The sequence below is a fragment of the Amblyomma americanum genome, chromosome 6 (genome assembly GCF_052857255.1).
Source record: "Amblyomma americanum isolate KBUSLIRL-KWMA chromosome 6, ASM5285725v1, whole genome shotgun sequence".
Taxonomy (NCBI): Eukaryota; Metazoa; Arthropoda; class Arachnida; order Ixodida; family Ixodidae; genus Amblyomma; species Amblyomma americanum.
Window position 1 is genome coordinate 113,452,694 of NC_135502.1, and position 20,535 is coordinate 113,473,228.

Below are 20,535 nucleotides of genomic sequence, written 5' to 3' on the forward strand. Positions count from 1 at the left end.
TTGTGAGCTTTATGCAGAAACAAAAGAATCAAATGGTGTTTTGTCTCATGATTGCAGTGTTAACAAATGGGCATGATAGGGAACCATGGTTGTGCCCATGTCTTGCAATTTGTGCCGTTTTACCAGAGTAGTGAGCTTGTGATACAGGCTCTTGGTGAACAAAACTTATTGTTTACAGTGGCATCAGGCATATATCCAACACCCCCCCCCCCCCTTCCCCCAAAAATCGTGCTCAACCCCCTCTCCCCCACAGCAGTGTTCTTGTTAGGCATCCCCCCTCCCCCCTTGCCTCGAGCCCCTCCTGAAAAAAATTTCTGGCTACGTGCCTGAGTGGCATACTAACTACATTTTTGCTGGCACTGAGTTTGACAGTCTTCAGCACTTTTTCTCTCTTTGCATTTGCAGCATGTTTGACTACTTAAATTGAGCATTTTTTTTATGGATAATGTAATACAATGGAAATTTCTTTTAAAGTTCAAACTGGCACTTTATCTGAACTGATGGCCCTGTTTGGTTTCCAAGTCGACTGTAGTACTCTCAGCGAAGAATTTAAAGGATGCAAGAGATATCTGCAGCTTTTTTGTTGAAATAGTTACTGGTAAGAGCATAACAGCTGTGCGCTGTGAGTAATGTGCTGCACACTCTTGCAATGACACAGCAGCGTCCTTCTCTCCAGCACCAACTGAAGTCAGCAGCCTCGAGTTGAGCCAGCCGTTGAGCCTGGCTTCGGAGTTGCAAGAGTACTATGAGGACAGCCTCCTGAGTGGGAGAATGGCCATCCCCATGTTTGACAAGACAGCTTTCTCTGTTCCTCGCGTCGGTTCCTCCAGCCCTGAGTTTGAGGCCGAGAGTGAAGAGGGAGCACCTGCTTCAGAGCCCAGTTTCTTGGAGCCGTTGCAGAACGGCGACTGCAATGCCTTCGTCAAGCATTCAACGCCAAATGTCAGCAAGGCTTCAATCGGCCGCGAAGGTGACGAGGAGTGCTCCGATGATGTGGCACGCATTAACCTGCATAACTTCCCTCCTCCGTTTGACCGTGGCGACTCCTTTCTTTTCGAGGAGAAGGCCTCTGGAGAAATACCTGACGAAGGGCTTCTTGCAAAGATTAGAAGCTGCTTTGACGAAGAAAAAATCAAAGATGGCTACATCTTGAGCGGACAGCTTCAGGACCTGCTGACCCCCAAAGAAGTGGATGAAATTGTAAACAACTACGTCTCGTACTCCAGCTTCATCGATGACAACATTCTGGAGGCTGTTGTAGAACTGGCTGGAGGAAGCCACAGCTTGAAAAATGGTGGCAGTCAGGGTCGAGAGAAGAAGGTGATCGTTCCAAACCTAGAGCCATTCACAGATGAGTCGAGTGACATTGTGGTGGTCGCTTATGAAGAGGACAGCTGTAGCCCTCCCCCACGTGAGAGTGTGAACAAGTCTGAGAGTCTTGCCCCGCAGAGTGTGGCTCACTGTGGGGCTGGTGATTGCCATAGCACGGCCGAACCAGAGGGTTTTCACTCTTTGAAGAGGATAGATGTCGAAGAGTCTGTGCTGAAAAAGCTGGAAAACCTCACAGGTGAGGGCATGCCGAGCAGATTCACGGCCGAATCGTCTCGTAGTCTGTCCTCCCTGCCAGCGGACCTGTCTTGTGACCAACGTGTAGTCAAGGTGAACGCCGCCCATTCAGATCCAGAGCTGCCAGTGACAGTCTGTCTGGAGCAGTCTTTCAACAGTGACGGTGCCTCCATGCCTCCCTCTGAAGTCGTTTCAGAAGAAAAGCAGGAAAATGACTCCAGTACCCCAGCAGGTTTGTGGTGCATCACTTTGCATCGAGCGTCACTAACCCACCTTCTTAGCTGTGCAGCTACTAACACCATTCTTTTTTCTGCGTCTACCAGCCTGTGCACCGCTGTACGGTTTTCAAAGTCCAGTCGCCATGTGTACGACTCTGCTTATGTGCACTGGGTTCCTGTGTATTTCTGCAGGGAGCACGTGCTTACCAGCGCTTTTGCTGTCGCAGGCTTCTTAATTTGTCCTGCTTGTGTGAAATGTTCATTCTTTGTCCAAAGGATGTTAGAAACTTATTGTCTGTGCACCTGTGTGTGGCATCATAGAACTTCCAGGTTTCTTTTTGTGCACCGTCATGTGGGATGCTGGGCTTGCTATTTCTTAACTAAACTTTGAAAAACTAACCATTATAATTAACCCTTTTCTCTTATATTTGAAGTGTGCAGTTGGTTTTATTGAATGTGAAAAGCTAATTATATGGTAGTGGAAGTAATTTTGATAAAGGGTTTTGAATGCATCTCCATGTGCAAAAAAAAAAAATGCCTAGAGAACAGAATGGTGGAAGGGTTATTACCTATTAAATATTCTGTATTTTTCATACTGCATTAATACAGCAGTACCGTATGAATTCTTTTTCCCAAGTGCATGCCTAATGTGGCTTGGTGGAGAATGACCCCATCTGCATTCTGTTCGCTTCAGCCACTAGCTTTGGAGAGAGCTTGGAAAGCGCCAAGGCTGTTAATAACGGGGTGGTGTTTTCTTGCTGATGTCTACCTGTCCTATTGTGCACTCATTGCCTCCCACTTCCATCTCCTGTGTTTGTTCTACCATGTGTGATAAATGATGTGGCAACTCGGGGATCTCTTCTACAAATGCGTCTCCCTCGTCCGTTGTTAGAGAGGCCTTCGAGCCTGAGCGGTACCGGCCGGCACAGACGCAAGATCCGAGTCAACCCAGACATCCTCCGGGCCCAGATTGGCCTCGACGATGACCAGAAGAGCCTTTCTTCCATGAGTAACAAGAGCGATGGAGATGTGTTCTCACCTGCGGATGACCTGGCTACGCCAGATATCGAGACACCTGATGAACTGGGTGACTCTGTACTGGGAAGTGAGTGCCCCTTCTGTGCAGCAGCTTTGTTGCAGAAACTAATTCAAGCTTTTTGTGCCTTGAGGTCAGATTAGAATTAAGTTGAGAATCGCAAGTAAGTTTAGGGGATAAATTTTGGAAGGAATGCAGGAATGAAGTGACTCCCTTTAAGGCATAGTTGTGTAAGAGCACATGGTCAATATTAGTAAAATAGGTAATGAGGCTTGCACAAGTTAACAGACTTTGCAAGAATGTGTTAGCTAAGCACTTTGAAAGGAAAACATCTTCAGAAATCACGCATATCTCCTGGAGTTCTCTCAGTTTTAGTTTTTAGCCTTTCTTCTGTCATTTGCTCACTAGTCAGAAATAAATACATCAGCCTATTATTTTCTTAGGACTACTCACAACCTCTGTACTCCTGGAGAAATAACCTGCTACTTTAATTAATAAACAGATTTACAAGCCTCTTGCAAGGCCACCCATAATGCAATGTTGCTCCTGCCACGTTGTTGGAACATCTGCATGTGTACATACCCATTCAGTTATGCTGTCTTGGTACTGCAATAGTTTGAATGAGCCAAAGTGCACAGATTAATAGTTTGTTTAAACTAAACAGTGGTTCTCTAGCTGTTCAGCTTTGGAGCTTACGTATTGCACTTGGTACAATAAAGTTGATGGACATTGGAATTTGCTTATTGCTAGTGGCCCTTTTCTGTCATGCCAGAGTGACGCTCTGATGCTTCTTTTCGCCTAAATGTGACCTGCACTTATTCATTTGCGGCTTCTTTGGGTCTTGGACAGGAGATGACTCGACCCTGAGTGACTCAATTCCTGAGATGTCTGCTCGAGAAGAGTACGCAGAGGAGAGAAGCTGGAAGACCTGCAATGTGGGGGGTGTTGAGCGCAAGATCGACATGAGGGTCATTGACCCCTACAAGAAGGTGCTTTCACATGGAGGTACACATGCAGTTTTTGGACGCAACCTTCTTGTATCTGATTTTCCAGTGTAGTGTCACGTAGGGATGGCGGCAGGCAGGTGAGAATGGAGACACACTGGCTTGCATCAAACCAGAAACCATTTATTGGGTGATCTTGCACCCTCAAACAGAAAGCAACTTGGTGGTGGAGACAGCAACAATTGCATTCTGCAGTCTTTTCGATTAATAATGATGGTCGTTCTTGGCAGTGCTCAGTTTAAAGGTGAAGATAAACTTTGGAGATAAGATGACCCAAGCAACTATGATAATCTTGAAATTGCAAAAACAGTTCTGCACTGCTGCAGCCATTCCAGCTGTGGCGGCTGCATTTCGACAGAGGTGAATTGCAAAAGATGCCCATTTTTTTTAAGAAATGTCGGCGCACATTAGAGAAGCCCTGGAAGTCTAAATTGATCCAAAGCCCTCCACCAGTGTTCCTGATAGCCTACATATTGCTTATGGATGTTAAAACCGCCACATACCAATAACAGAGAAATTTGGTCCCTTCATTTGCAACAAACTGGTAAGGCCACTCTGCCACTGATAATGGAAATGACCAAAGAGTAACAGCCCTAAAGTAGGGGCAATGGCAATAGGGGTTTTTCACCACCACCTCCAAAGATTAAAGAAAAACAGTGTTTTGCAGTAGTGATATAAATCCAGCACTTTATCCAGTAAAATTGCATCCAGGCTTGCGGGCAGGCTTCTAAGCTTGTCAATAAAACATCCGGAGTAGAATGTGCTTCATCGGGTAAAATACTGTGCAAGACCTGATTGCATGTACTTCTAGCACCCTCTCTTGGGCGGCACCGACAACCCGGCTAGCGCGTGCCACCCTGCGAAGAGAATAAAGACGGCACCTGGTCATGGCTCGTGCAGCCACGGCTGGCAGTTCTGTTCTGGTGTCGGCTCGTAGCAGTGGTCTCGTTTCCTTCGCTCCTGAGGCGTTAAGCCTACATACTAGTATCCTTTAGTGATGATCTGTAAAGCATTAAGCCGCATTAAAAAAAGTGCAAAGAATAGCACAAGACTAAACCCTAATAGGAGCCATGCAAAAAAAGAAACACTCTAATGCCAGCTCTTTCATGTGTTTTATGAAAACTGAAATTTCCGCTTGTGCCCAAATGATGCCAGAGCAGCAGTGGTGCTTTTTATTGCTAGGAATGTGCATGGGCTTTCCGGCTTGAATGAGAAATCTATTTGGTTTAAGCATAATGGAGAGCTGGAGCTGCAGTGCGAAGCATTTGCTGTAATTAAAGCTGCTGTTAACTGTACAAGGTTGATGCATTCGTAATACAAATAAAGAAATTTGGCTTGCTTCTGCATGGCACAGAATGGAGCTGGGAAAGGGAGTGGGGGGGTGGCACCTGGAAGGTAATTTTGAATGCTTGTGTTTTAATCCAGTAATACGCTGTAATACTGAGCTTGTAATAGAATTTTGATTTTGTTTTCTGTTTGGCTGGCAATCAGTTACCATCTACCATGTAGAACTGTACTGCATGCTTCATGTCACGGTGGATTTCATTGCTTGGTGGCAGCACTGAATGGTGAGAAGAGTGGTGGAGTGACAGAAGTGAAAGTCCATTTACTGGTCCACTGGCGCAAAGTACAAGGCCTCCACTTGCAGTTGTTTTTTTGTTTTAATTTCAAAAGCAGAAGGATTGCCGTCGTCTAGTTTTTGTTGATTCCTCTTGCCTGGGTTTGGAGTGGAACATCGAAGAACAAAGCTTTGAAGTGAAACGCATTGCCATTTTTCTGCCTGTCCTCGCCAGGCTACTTTGGAGAGGATCGCCAAGCCATCATTGTGTTCAGTGCTTGCCACCTACCTGACCGCTGCAGAAGGGATTATGACTACGTCATGGATAACCTGTTTCTGTGAGTTTTTATTGAAGCCCATGTTGTCAGTGACTAGTGATGGCTTGCGCTTTGGTTATTGTATGCCTTTAAGAACTGTAGAATTTCATTAATTAAATTCCTCTTTGAATTATCTGAGATTACGGTTGGTGATAAAAGTATGTATCTCAGTGTGAACTTTTACGTGTGATTCTCACATATTTATATACAAGTATATTTGCACATTTATGTTTTAGATTACCTTGTGGATCCTATTCAAAGCAATCAAAAAGTGGCAGCCAAAAATAGGACGAACGCAAAATCACTGCATGCATAACCAGTTAATTGTTGTTTTAGATCATAGCTTTCAAATGGAGGGCACATATGCAAGTATGGGGGGACTGGCATCCTGTGTTATGATGAATTGAATTCTGTCGTCATGATCATCTTTCTGGCTGCAACGGCCTAGAATTTGTGTTTCTAATGTTTAGCAGCGTTGGATACCGCAAACGCATGCTAGCAGTGATGGGTTTCTGACTTAGATGGTGGTCTTTCTATTTAGCGGTTAGCACTTGTACTCTCGGTTTGACAATGATGTGTGCGATGTGCAGTATTCCTTGCTTTATTTGCTGATGACTTATGGTGGGCCTTGTTGAGTGTCATGAGAACTGAAAGTCTTTGCAGAAGTGACATCCGAGTCGAAACCAAGAGGAAAAAATGGCCTTTGCGGGGCATGTAATGCAAATGCAAGATAACCGCTGGTCCTTAAGGATAACGGAGTGGATTCCAAGAGAAGGAAAGCATAGCAGGGGGCGGTAGAAAGTTAGGTGGGCTGATCAGGTCAAGCAGTTTGCGGGGATATGGTAGCCGCAGCTGGAAAAGGACAGGGCTAATTGGAGAGACATAAGAGAGGCCTTTGTCCTGCAGTGGGCGTAGTCAGGCTAATGATTATGATGATTTTGCGAGAGTGTGAGTCTGAGCTTTGCCCTGAGCCCATGCATGACATGATGTGTGGAGTTAAACCAAAGAGGCATAATATTCTGGCTCGTGCAGTTGTATGCTCGATTGCTGTGGCTGTCAAATTCAGCTGTGGAGTTTTCGCAAACCAGTTTTTTATTTTTATTCATGCTGGGATTTGCAGTTCAGCCTACTTCAGTGCACTGAAAAGTGCATATCTTTCTCACTAAAATCTCTGACCCTTGCTGTATTTCAGATACGTTCTGTCAACGTTAGACCAACTAGTGGTTGACAGCTACGCCTTAGTTTACCTCCATGGTGCCACTGAACGTAGCAAGATGCCCAGTTTCGGATGGCTCAAGCGGTGTTACCAGATGATTGACAGAAGGTGAAAACCTGCATTACCTATTTTCTTTTCCAACATCCTCATGTAATTTTTATGTACAGTAATCCCTCGTTATAATGAAATCGCTTTACTCGAAATATCGCTTCATCCGAAATTTCTTCCGGTCCCGACCCAAACACATGCATTTTAAGCCCCATTACTCGAAGTGCGCGAAAAGCTTCACCCGCTTAGAGCGAAATGGCGAGCGGAGGCATTGCCGCCGTGGCTGTGACCTTTTTGCGCATGCAGTGTCAAATTAATACCGCCGACGAATTAGTCTCAGGCAGGCACAGAACAGGCCACAAAAGTACCAAACCTACGACCGAGGACCTGCCTAGTAATGGGTACCAAGCGAGTGCCGAGTGCCCTCAGCCGTTTACAGCGGATGCGAATGGAAGCGCGCCCGAATCGGTCGCAGTCGCATCACTGGTGTCCCCAGTGATAGAATCCAAACGAAAATAAAATTATGTGACACTTTGTGATGCCAGAAAACCGCCGTCTCGTGGATGCCGAAAAGTGGCCAAAAGACCACGGGGCAGGCTTATTTGCGCCGCAGTATTCCAAGGAGTGCGCTCGGTGAGCAAAATTTTTCCGCTTTAAAGAACATTTCTGGCGCTGAAACATGCCAAAAAACACAAAAGAAGTGTCCCTCCGATTATGAGCCCATTCACGCTTGCGAGTCGCGAGCGAGGTGAGCTTTCGGCAGCGAACTGAGCTGCTCCCTGGCTGCTGTAGTTGTCACTAAGCCTAACCGTTTCACATCGGCCAAAGCAGACGAAACTCTCGAAAGCGCGTAACAACGTCATGTCCGAGAGTTTTCGCTTCAAACGAGAAGGTGACCTGCTGGTCGCGCTTTCAAGTGTGAATAACGGTATTGTCGAGCTGCTGTCTGGTCGCACGCTCTTTGCCGTATTCAACGCGAGGAGCTACGTTAACAAATTGGGAAGACGACTTTGGGGAAGCCGGTCTAGAAATTTGCTTGCCGCTCATCATAATCGGCCTGCATCGCAATAAAACACCGCCCTTAGCTTCGTTGCACTTTTGACGGTGCAAATCGACCGATAACTTGCCAAAAACATGAAAAATCTGAGCGTCGCCAGCGGCGAGTCGGACTGTCAACATGGCAGGTCAATGCAACCACGGGGTTTCCCCGGCAATTTTCTCGAGCCGGTCATGCTTGATTCATGCCATCCGACTAGACAAATGGTGTAAATGCGTGGTAGGGTCATTGAATTTTGTTCCTAGACATCTGTCAACGGCGCGGAGGCGACGCTGCGTGAACACTGACACTCGAAGCGTAGAATTAGCACAGTGGCGCCGCGCACAGTTTCACCGACAGCGGTGCACCGAAAAAGTCTCGCCGAAAAACTTCATTGCAAACTTCACAGCTGTACACCTCGGGAAAAAAATAAACTGCCCGTAATCATGCAAAGCCCCCACTGCAAAACCGTTCAGTTTTCACGGTCGCACTGTGTACCTACAATGAGTGGCTAATCGTTTTTCTGAGCTCAGCAAACACAACCTCAGACTCGAGTCACGGCATTTCCGTGACCCCCCCCCCCCCCCCGCTTGAAAGCGCCCACTGCCTTCGAGATTCGAAACACCCCGAAGGTTGAATGCATGGGTGGCGACCGTGGCCTCGTGCAATGCTTGGTCAGATTAGAGCAGAGATTGCACGCGCCCGGTAAGAACTTGAAAGAGCCAAAGCTCGTTGCCTTTTTTGCACCTGAATAAAGTTTTGCTTCACTGAATACATTGTATTTTGACTTTCTCGCCGTTGCGGTGCAATTAAAGGTCGACTGCTTTAGATTTTCTCGCGTGGTCGCTTATATCGAATTACCGCTTATAAAGAATTTTTTCGCTGTCCCGCTGACTTCGTTATAACGAGGAATTACTGTATACACTTCGTGGGCATAAAAAAAAGGGAAAAGAAAAACAGCAAACAATGATTTCAATTTTTCACGCTCACTTCCCACCGTTTCCCGGCTATTACATTTTTTTTTTTTCTCAGTTTCATGAATAATGTAACAGTGGGGTTCTGTTGTAATATTAGGAAAATTTATTGATTGCAGGACCCCCAGTTTGGGATGGAGAGTAAAAGTTTCGCTTTGTTAGATTTGTGGCATATTCTGAACGGGAAGAATAAGTTAGGAATCCTGCAGCTGCTCACTTGTGGTTTTGGACAGGCAATGGTGTGCACGAGGTGAAATTTTAAAATTGTTTTATATATAGATTACATATTCGTATAAATCCACCTTTGAATGCCAAGATGAGTACAGACTTCCTCTTATTTCTGCAGCACTGCAAAAAAATCTGATCTCTTCAAAATGCATAGTGTTCAAAAGTAAGTGAAAGAATGATCAACTGGAGGGGCATATGAGCAAGGAACAAGTGAAGGCTAGCCCAGTTGTCATGATAACAGCTATAATTTAACATTGCATAACCTGAAGTCGTCTTCAGTGCAGGCGCAATAGGAACTTGTAAATCTGTTCATGAGGTATCAAAACTTGCTCCAAGAAAACATTTCGGTGACGTGGTGTGCAACTTTGTTTGCTGCAGGTTGCGGAAGAACCTCAAGGGGCTCTATCTGGTGCACCCCACATTTTGGCTGAAGACCATTGTTATCATGACGAGGCCTTTCATCAGGTCAGCCTGGACAGCTGTCCTTGTGCAACAGTTTTCATGGCCAAACGCTCTCATCAGCAGTCTAATAATTGTTTATGCCTTCAATTGCTGTGGCATTCTGGCAGGCAGTAGGGAAAAAGAAGAAAAACAACTAAAAGTGACAGAACTATGTGGTTAAAGATGTAGTGGCTTTATAAAAGAAGAAAAAAAATGCAAATGCATCTCAGGAAATTCACTAGAATACAGATTGCAAATACTGGAAAGAAAATAACTCGCAAGAACTATGCAAGCAAGAAGGTACAAAATAAAACATAAGGCACCAAAGCTACACAGGGTGTTTCACTAATCCTTTTTGGAATTTTTAAAAATGGGCTTTTTTGAGTTAGAAGATTTTTTATTTTTTCGGCATAGCATTGTCAGTGGTTTAGTACATCCGAATGTAGCTGAGATGCGCTAACTTCGTTTGTGGAGAGCAAACAGTGACGTCCATCAAATCATGTCACTCCATGGTACACATGCCAAGTGACAATCTCTTTCCCGTCCGCAGTGCAGCAATGATGTGGCAAGGAGTGGTGACACGTGTGCCACTGGGTGGCGCGATTCAATGGTTGTTGTTGTTCGCTGTCTTCAGGGGCGCGATTTACAGATGGCGCAAGAAATGGTCCAAGTTTGTTGAGCCACAGCGGCGACGGTAAAACTGATTTGGATATTACTTAAGGCGGGCTATGTGCCTTTCAGTAAGGAAGCAATATAATGGTAATAGTTGAAAAGTTGCCTGTATTAATAGTTAACCAGCCTGCTGGTTTGCACATCTTAGCTGTATTCTCATGCAATACACCGCTGACAATGCTATGCCGAGAAAAGCGCTCTTCTGAATCGAAAAGCCTGTTTTTAAAAATTGCAGAAAGCCTGAGGTGAAACACCATGTATAACACTAGACATCAAAAAAAGGAAGTATAAAAAAAATTCTTTTGTGTACTGAACCTTCCCATTCTTTTGGGCATTTCCAGCTCGAAGTTCAGCAGGAAGCTCCAGTTTGTGTACAACCTGGAGGAACTGTCTTGCTTGGTGCCACTAGACCATGTGGTCATCCCCGACAAAGTGAAACAGTGAGTAAGCCCTCTGCCTGAAGTAGCCAGCTCATGCTTGCAGCATTCGTATATTTTTAACTGCATGATGTCCTGCTCGTAGCATAGCCGTACTAAGCCCCCTTTCATCATTGCACGCTAATGTTGTATGAACTTGTGTGCTGAGCTAGTGCTTTTCGCTTGTGGCAAAGTGCTCAGAGCTCTCATTCAGTCTCGTTGCAATGCTTCATTACCACAAGTACAGCAGTCACTTTTTTCATGGCAACTTAATGGCTGATCTATCTCTGATGGTGAAGCTGCAGTCCTTTCAGAAAGATTTGTAGAGCTGAGCTTACCGACTTAGCACATCAGTCAGTGAAAGCTTTTAAAGCTTTGGTTTAGCAATGCAGGTTAATTGCACTCTCTTCGCCCTCTCTCTCTTCCTTGTCCTACTTTCCCTCTACTTCCTCTCACCAAAACATGGAGAAGCGGAATGTGGACGAGGATTTTCCTCTCCACTTTGCCACCTGCCAAGCAATCATTTAATTTCATTAAGATTAAGTTAATCCTAATTTTCAGTAATTGATTAAAGGTCTTACTATTGATGCCATGGATTCCTCGGTAGAATGCAAGGCTATATGGCTAAACCAAAGCTATAACAGTTTTCCCTGTAAAATCTGGCCTTGGAATAGTGCAGTACATGTTGTCCACATTCTGTTTTCACAGTGAATAATGGAATGTTCCTTCAAATTTATGTCGTAATGAGGCCCTCATGTCTCTGCCATTGTCTGCTCAAATGCTTAACGTGTTCATGCCATAGGTAGCGTAAGAAGGTTCTCACACAGTTGCCGTCCTCCCCATTCAATCACATTCCACATGGCACTTGCGGTATTACAGGACGTTTTACATCTGCTGCTTGGACGAGGGTGACGCTGGGGAACACTTCCAGGGTTACATTACCCACAGCACGAATACACTCAAAAGTAGAAGATTGCACAGCCACTGTCATAGCTCATTTTTTAGAACACTGTATGTGACATATAGGGGCTGTGGGTTCGGATCCCACTGGTGACATGTGGTTGTTTTTTCTTCTGCTTTCTGATCAGTTGTTTTTCACGTAAAAGAAGGATTACACAACTAACTTTCTTTTGTACAACACCACAAATCAAAAATAAAGCATTTCCCTGTGCTTTCCTGTGCCATGTGTTGGAGTCTGTTTTATTGTGAGGACTAACACCGAGTATAGGCAGCTGGCAATAAAAGAGGGATTTCTCAATGGACACAAAACAAAATTAGAAAATGCTTCACGCATTGGAGTACAGTGCAGCTTTTTGCTTAAACAATGGCATTTGCTTGAGAAGTGCTTACATGTGTTGTTTTTTTTCTTTTTGCTGCCACTAACTGCCTTGTTTTCATCCCTAACACCTGAAAGATTCGATGCTGAACGCATCCTTGAAGGATAGGAGAGCCTCACTTCTCTTCATAGAGGTAATGCTCTTTGCCTCTACTGGCCACTTTTTAACATGCTTCATGTTGTGTGTTGTGCCTCAACCTGAGTGTGTCTTGTCGCTTTAATATCTGTGATGTTGAGTGTCTTGTGCATTACCAGTCATTCAGTCTTGTTTAATCACCAAGTATCTCATCTATCTTACTGGTGGTTGACACTTAACTCAAATGTGCATGTGATCCTGGTAACAAGCTTCTCATAAAAAGGTACAGCCTTAGTGAAACTTAAAAGGTGCACTAAAGAGGATTCTGAGCTCGTCTTTTTACCGTGGGAATTCAATCTACACGCTCCAAGCATTCTTAGAAACTTCTAATTATTGTCTTCTGCGACCGATTTCTCTATTAAATCGCATTAAATGTCCCGACTCCTGCCTTTTTTTTGAACTCATCTGCAAAAGCAGGAGAAGTCAACCAACGTGTGGAGTGCCCTTCAGCCAGTCGATTTCACTTTTATATTGTTTTTAGGTTTCCGCGAATAAATAGTTTCAGTCACAGACAGCAAAGCTGCAAATTAAACCCATGGAAATAAGAATATGCGTGGACTTTTTGCTTTATGTATCACTCCGCCAGTGCCAGAGCAGCAAGCTGCCGCGCGAATGGATGAGAGGCACTCCATGCATTGGTCGACTCCTACTTTCGTAGGTGAGTTAAAAAAGAAAGGCTGGAGCCAGGACGTTTAATTCGATTTAATAGGGAAATTGGCCACACGGGACAATAATTCGGAGCTTGTAAGAATGCTTGGAGCATGTAGATCGAGTTCCTGTGGTTAACTGACGAGCTCAGAATCCTGTTTAGCGCACCTTTAAGGAGTCCAAGGGGTTTCCTTCTCTGTCTTTTAGTGGGACTCAAGAAGCATTCACAGAAGTCCTCTAACTGTCTGAGGGAAGAGGATGGTCATTCCTGTCACATTCAAGAGGCTTACAAAGCTGGTCATGCGTAATGCGCCACACAGCAGGGCCCAGAAGCAAACCCCGCTGGGCTGTATACTTACCAAGGCTGTATGTTCAGACATATTGCAAGAGCATGCCCATTGTAATGCATATAGCCATGAACATCTCAGCCAGATGCAACACTGATCTGCTATGCCACTGTCGGTGATGTCAGTAGTGGTGCTGTGATGTCAGAATCAGTGTGTTGCACTGACCCACCCCCCCCAAAAAAACGTATAGAAACTAGAGCAGATAAAGTCATAGCACTTCGGTGTGGAAACGTGCGCAATTTACTAAAGCCTTAATGCATATAAGCATTACTCTGATGTAGGCCAGAGTAATGCTTATATGTAAGCATTACCCATAGTAGGCCAGCATGTCCCCTTAGGCCTTTAGCGGCTATAGGCACGGGGGGATGCAAGTAAGCTTTATTGGGAAGGCATGCTGCTGAACAGGCTGCCTGTTATGTGTCGATTTTATGTCACCTTTTCGCTGATTTCCTGTTAAACGTTAAACAATGTTAGAATTTAACATATTCAAGACTAGACGCAGTGTAGGGGCCATGCTTGAACTTATTAGGAGGAAGCCAGTGTATATTTAGATGCATTTACATGGAAATGTGACATATGCTTGCCATTTAGCAGCCCTGTGGATAAACCGTACTGCTAAAGCTTTTGTCAGTGTAAGCTGTGGTTAAGGGGAGATGTGGGTCATAAAATGGTAAAAAAATGCGAAAGTTTAATTTTTTAAATTGTCATATTCTATGTATCTACCTACAAAATTTTAAGGTCTAATTCGACCTCCAACTACTAAAAAATCCATGTATGTAATGTCTCTGAAATGGCAATTTCTGAGCAAAATGCGGCAGAACTTTGCGCCCATCGTTTCCGACAACCATGTCCCCCCCCCCAATGGTCACCATCTTGGTCTTGTTCAAAAGCTGGCGCTGTTTTCTACATCCTGGTATTACTCATTATTGTGAAGGGAGAGAGAAATAACTTTAATGACCAAGGGATTTTGGACACGTGGGTCACTGGCCCCACTGCACTATACGGTCATGAGTTCATGGAGTTCGGTGACGTGGGCGGCCCAGTCAGTGGAAATTTGAAATTGGTTGTTGGGGGAAAGAAATGGCGCAGCATCTGTCTCACATCTTGGCGGATACTTGAACTGTGTCATAAGGGAAGGCATAAAGGAGGGACTGAAAGAAAAAAGGAAGAAAAAGAAGTTGTAGTGGAGGGCTCCAGAGTAATTTTGACCACCTGGGGATCTTTAACCTGCACTGACATCGCACAGCACACGGGCTCCTTTGCGTTTTGTCTCCATTGAAACGCTGCTGCTGTGGTCGCGTTCGAACCTGGGTACTCCGGATCAGTAGCCGAGCGCCCTAACCACTGAGCCACCGTGGCAGGTCCCAGTCAGTGGCGATCCACTGTTTTTTGAAGCTTCTACAACGACCTCCGAATGAATGGCGCGCACACTAAAAATGTAATTTTGACTAGCAAATAGCATGGCTTGCCTCGAGGTAGTTTTCGTTATGTTTTTCTTGATAATATCAAGTTCAGAAAGAGCTAAACTATGAAGGTGAGCTATTTTTTTATGGCTGTGTCGAACATATCAAATTTTGTGAACAGTAATGTCACCTAATTATATTTCATAATTATGGTGCTTCGACCTAATGGAACAATTTTGTATGATGATGTACCTCAACAACAATATATATAGCATAGCTCCGCATGGCAGGTCTTTGGCAACAGCTTCATTTCATTCAGAACCAGAAAATATTGAAGGAAAATGTCTTAACAACCCGTAAGAAATTACTTTAGTTGAGTGGATGAGATTAAGAAGTTTGCAGGGCTATGGTGGCCTCAGCTGGCAAAGGACAGGGTTAATTTGAGAGACATGGGAGAGGCCTTTGCCCTGCAGTGGTCGTAGCCAGGCTGAAGATGATGATGATTATTTAACCAGCTGACTAGTTGTCACTTCTTAGCTGTACTTTGATGTGCTACACCACTGACAGTGCTATTCCAGAAAAAGTGCTCTTCTAACTCAAAAAACCCATTTTTAAAAATTGCAGATTATCCTTGTTGAAATACCTGGTATGTATATACCAGGTATTGATGGGTCACCTGTGCAACTAATGGATCTTGAGTTGCATCCATTTTGTGCGAATGAGTTGTGCTTGGTAGTGAAATCAAACTGATATGTTTCAGGCTGGAATTTGAGAACATGATCAAGGAGAAGAAGCGAAAGCTGGGCAACCGAAAGGTTCTGCCCGGACCAAAGGTGGTTGCCGATGATGTATCCTGACCGCTCTGCAGTGTGCTGCTCATGGCTCTCATCGCACCTGTTGTTTTGGAAATTCTCATTGAGCAGCTTTTAGCCTTTCAGTAGACAAGCTCCAGGTATTTGTTTGTCATATGTACACAGCTGGAGCAAAGCAGTTTTGATCTTGACAAGGAGATGGTGTTCCTGAGTTATGACTCGGTTACGCCTGGACCTAGGCGTGGTTGTATTTATATGCTGTGTGTGGAAATAAGTTTTCCTTCTGATGAGTGTTTTGTTTGAACTGCTGATCGACATGTGTAGAGACTTTTTGTTCGTACTTTGTACAGAAAGTTACCCCGTAAGTGTTGTGGGAGCTTGCGGAACTCTCCATTGCAGATCAGAATTTTATCTCTTTGTGTTTTGCTGCAAAAGTGGGCAGTCATTAACTCTTGTTCAAACAGGTCACAACAGTACAGATTTGTGGGTGTAAAAATGAGAGGCTATAGATTTTCTTTTTCTTTGTAGAAACGTTTCTATTGTGATGCTTTTATTAAACATATCATTGCTGTCTGTGTGTGCATCTAAACGGCACTCTGAGGGGAACGTCTCACGTAGTGCAACTTGTGGGGCAAGTTGGTACATCATGCTTTAAATGAATATTTACAGAGCTGCAGATGAGGACAATGAAGGAAAAAAATACATGCCAGCAGGTGTGTGTGAATATTCGAAATTTTCTAATCATAGCGAATCTGATACCCTTCTATTCGATTCATTGGACCAAATTAAATAATGTAGAAAAATTATTAGAAATGAATTAAACTTGTTCTCAAGTTTTTAAAACTTCAAATTATTGCCGTGACGTTCGAATAAGGGAACTCTGTAGTTTTCTTCTAGGGCTTTTTCATGAATGGCCCCTGCAGTGCTGCACCACATGCTGCTGCAGTTGATCTTCACGGGACGGAGGGTGCGGCACTGAAATGCAGTTCATTCGACTTACAGCATTTGTAACGCTCATACATATCCTCCAAGATGGGGTAACGCGGCAGGGCTCTGGCAAGTTCAGCTTTGATGCCTGATAATTTCCCTGTACATACATCACGATGGTCATAGAGCTAACATACAGACTTAATAATGTGTGCTGCCTTGTGTAGAGCTATGTACTAAGTCTTTTGACAACTATAGCGCTATAGTTAAAGCATTGTACCGCAGTGCTGGCACCAGCACTTTACCATTGCACAGTTATTCGCTTTGTATAAATATTAATACAAGTAACGAATATGTGTAAAAATATTCTGTTCAAATTTGTTTCGGTTTTCAGCTAAACTATTCGTATTCAACTCTGTTGTGAAAAAGTACTAGTCGCTTACCCCTACACATGGGCACCGGCTTCTAACTTATTTGATGTGGACAATACTTAAATACTATGCATATGATTCCCCTGGTTTTAAGTGATTTTAGCTAAATGCGGCAAAGTTCTTTCAGGAATGTTAACGGCTTCGGGGGGCTGGCCCTGAGCATCTACATTTTGCAATGAGCTACCCTCCTTCTCGCATGTTTTATGGAATTGCCCAGAGTAAAAGAAGCTATTGCTGGAACTTGTGACATGAAACTTTTCCCTGCCGTCGGTCTGACGTGTGTGCCGACTCCAGGAACATCTTTAAAAGATCAGCTAATTTTTAGTCAAACTCCTAAAACAAGCATTACAGCTACACCAAACCAAACTAAGTTGCAAAGACCCTGGTCGTATGGTCTCCTGTGAAGCTAAGTTTTAAATATTTATTTTTAGGTGTTTTGAAGACTAAGACTATTAAAGAATTAAGTTGGGCTAGTTGGTGCTTTTGATTCACAGACGGCGACGAGTGTTTCTGCTCTCTGTCCTTTGTGTTTATTAACGCTAGTAATATGTCGCCGTCTGTGAAGACTAAGATGTGTTGATATTTTGTTTTCGATGCTAGAACAAAAATTTCAAGCTCGACTTAATGAAGGTGTTATTAATTCACTGCAGTTGTTTTGATCTGTTAACTTCGACATGCGAGCAAGTGAAGAACGGTTCACTCTAGCTCCCCATTATCGCAATCAACTGCTTGGGTGACAACACTTGTTGAGCTTATGAAGGAAGGTGAGAAGCCACTTTTTCTATTTAATACCCTCTATATACTTGTTAAGAGGTTATGCCTACTGATTAAATTAGCAATGCAATGAAAAGCCATGCTCGCATCTTGCATTGTGCAGCCTTAAACTTTGAATGCTACCGTAAATCACAGTACACTATTTTAATTCATATTTCGGTTGTCATTGTACTCGTTAAGAATTTGAAGAATAGGATTTATGATAAGGAAGTTGTGAAAGGAAGGAAAGCAGCACTAACTGAGCAAAAAAGCAGAATATTGCTGTGCCTGTTTCACCCAGTCTCTAAAAGCTTGGATGAGTGAATGTGTTCACATGGACCACTAGTTCCTTTTGCAGAAGAGCAGGTGGTTGTACTATAAATAAGAAAAGCATGTTCACCCAGTGCATATAAGGGGTGGTCCGTTCCATTCCTCTGTAATTTGCATATGTCCGCACTGGACACACAGGCTGACTCTTAAATGAGGGGCTGAACCCAGCCCACGCAAGTGCATCTTGCTAATTGTTATGACCTGCCACTTTTTGAACAGCTTATGTTCTCCTTAAGAGATCTACCAGTGCTTACTCTTGCTGGGTGAGACACTGAACTCGGTAAAAGATGTTTGTCGCTGCTGCTGCTGTTGTTGGTATCCCTTTTCTTTGAGCCATATGAAAGGCAACAATTGCAACGCCACAGGTAACAATGTGACTGTCGTGTTGCGTGACTGTGCGTCCTCACTCTGAAGTATTGTCCCACCAAATGCGACATCACAGGATGCTGCATGTCGTGCGACTTGATCGGATGGGGCAACGCTGCTCCAGTGCTGGAATTCCCTTGAAACAGGTCTCACTGTGCAAGAGAAATAGTCTGATGCGAGAGACAGCTGGGGCTGAGGACGCTGCGCTAGGAGGATAAACCTGCATCAGCATTTTGTCAATAAGCCTGTTGAACAGAGAAAACACTGCCTACCTACTAGGCAGGTGTGACCATGGGACTTGGATCTGATTATGTATCTGCGTGGTATGAAAGTGTTGTCCACACCGAATAAGTTGGAAGCCAACGCTTACGTGTGTGTCTTTTCCTTCCCGAGATCTCTCTGCCGGCCTGTAAATACATGTTGAATGTCCTCATTGTTCAGAGAGCACATTGTGAGGTTTGTCTCAATGCCTTGTCATCACAGTTTTTGTGTCTTTAATCAAGCCTTGATCAGCTCGAGTGGAGCACGGCGTTAAGGAGTTCGTTCTGACTGGTTATTGTCTGGTTTGTGGATATTAGCATTGTTACACTGTGTTAAATTCAGCTGGTACAGGTGCTGGTGTAGTGTTTTCGAAAAAGAGTGTTGCTGTTATGAGAGCTTATTTGTTTCCAGTTACAATGTTGCAAAGTTTATAGAGTAGTTGACTGTTAGACCTAAAGCCATTTGCACCCAGTATTTTTGAGGCACAGCACACCAAGCAGCAAGCACATGCAGCTGCTTCTTTGCCTGTTGCTGTCTACAAGTTCCTCAGCTTCACCGTACTGGAACAGCAGCAAGTATATTACAGGCCCACAAGTATTGCACCTGTAGTTACGTGCCGATTGTATTGTAGCCGATTCCCTATTTTCTGTTCACAGTAGTGAGGCCAAGATAGTCAAGGTACAGACATATATTTTGTATGCACACTTACACATCGTGAGTAAGGGCAACTATTGAAGGTAGCACTGCTGTTTGTTTACTTGCATCCGGGAACATTCTTGTGATGATGAATGTGTTCAAAATGCCCATACTCTGTGCAGTGTTGTGATTTCAAAGTTTGGAAATGCAATGGCAGTGTCAGACAGTTGTTCATTTGGCCCAGTAGAGCTAGCTGTTGTGCCATCTTGGCTGTTCTTTAAAGCAGTCAGCTTGGAATATTTTATTGAAACAAGAATTGTCTCTGGAGCGATGCTGTGCTGTTGTGCAGATAACTGGGTCATCCAATATGCGAGAGCAACTACCTTGCTGAAGTGCTAGCAATGTTTGGCAGTACTCTGTAATGTATGGTGCGTTTGCAACCACCATGTTGCAAGCAAGAAGTGAAGGGCGCATGCTTTCTGCAAGGCATCCGAGGATACAAGCTTTACCCATGCTCAGTTACATTAACGAAAAAGAAACAGTGGGAGCGCTCAGTACAGCTCTCTTGGCTGCTCTAGTTGAGATAAGCAGTCTCCCAGTACTTAAGCAGGCAAAGGTGTGATCGAACTGCAAACTAGTTGGAGACTGCCTCCTGTAATCAGAACATGTAACCACCAGACAACATAATAAAAAGATTATTGGAGTGCAGCTGGACTTGGGTCTTTGAATTCACTGTAATGTTGGTAATGACAGAATTTCAAGATTGCAAGATTGTTGTGTTAAATGTGCCAATGTTTCCCTGGGTTAGGCTCATGTGCATGTACTTGTCTAGGTGAGCTACATCGAGTGCACACACCTTGCTTCCCATACGAGCATGAGAAAAAAAAAATGTGAAGGATTTTACTCACAGTAAAAAGTACGCTTGTCAGCCACTTACTGTAGAGCTTGTACTAAAAATGTACCACCGTGAAAGTTCGCCACTCTAATTGAATTATGTTGTAGTGCACTAGGGAATACTAGATAAAATCACTTAGATGCACACTAAACTCAGATTATCAAAAATTTCAATAAAAATAAAATCAGTTGTTCTATTGTTCTGAGACCTGGAGTTTAAATTGTGTTGCCAAATGTTTCTTAAAATAGTAGTAGTAGTAGTAGTAAAAGAGTTTATTTGGGAACAATGCTTAGGCACTTAAGATGTCGATGGCCTGCTGCATGAGCAGGCACTGTTCAATCTTAACCTTGAGCTCCAAGCCAGTCCAGCCAGGTGTGGAAGCATCACTGAAATAGTTTCTTCGATGTTCTGAACATTTTATGCTCTAAGCAATGTTGCTTTACCTCATGCTAAAATCCTTTGTCTTTTGACTGCCACCGCAAAATGTGGAAACACAGACTCCCACCTCTTTTAGAGGAGGAGGA

General features: G+C 44.0%; 1 protein-coding gene across 9 annotated transcripts in view; it reads left to right on the forward strand.

Annotated features, from left to right (window-relative positions):
* Nucleotides 1-19,825, forward strand: part of LOC144094014 (uncharacterized) — a 57,767-nt gene extending 37,942 nt beyond the window's left edge. Inside the window, exons 14-23 of one of the 9 annotated variants that reach the window (XR_013306378.1) lie at nt 677-1,798; nt 2,677-2,889; nt 3,670-3,825; nt 5,618-5,720; nt 6,892-7,023; nt 9,580-9,666; nt 10,656-10,754; nt 12,145-12,200; nt 15,361-17,083; nt 17,401-19,823. Coding sequence is in view for 5 of the 9 variants with exons in the window: in XM_077627851.1 (XP_077483977.1) it covers nt 659-1,798; nt 2,677-2,889; nt 3,670-3,825; nt 5,618-5,720; nt 6,892-7,023; nt 9,580-9,666; nt 10,656-10,754; nt 15,361-15,457 (2,027 nt within the window). In the remaining 4 variants the exon portion in view is untranslated. Of the gene's footprint in view, nt 1-658; nt 1,799-2,676; nt 2,890-3,669; nt 3,826-5,617; nt 5,721-6,891; nt 7,024-9,579; nt 9,667-10,655; nt 10,755-12,144; nt 12,201-15,360 lie in introns of all 9 variants that reach the window. The other 8 variants (XR_013306375.1, XR_013306377.1, XM_077627853.1 and 5 more) reach the window with 8 other exon arrangements.
* The last annotated feature ends 710 nt before the right edge of the window (nt 19,826-20,535 follow it).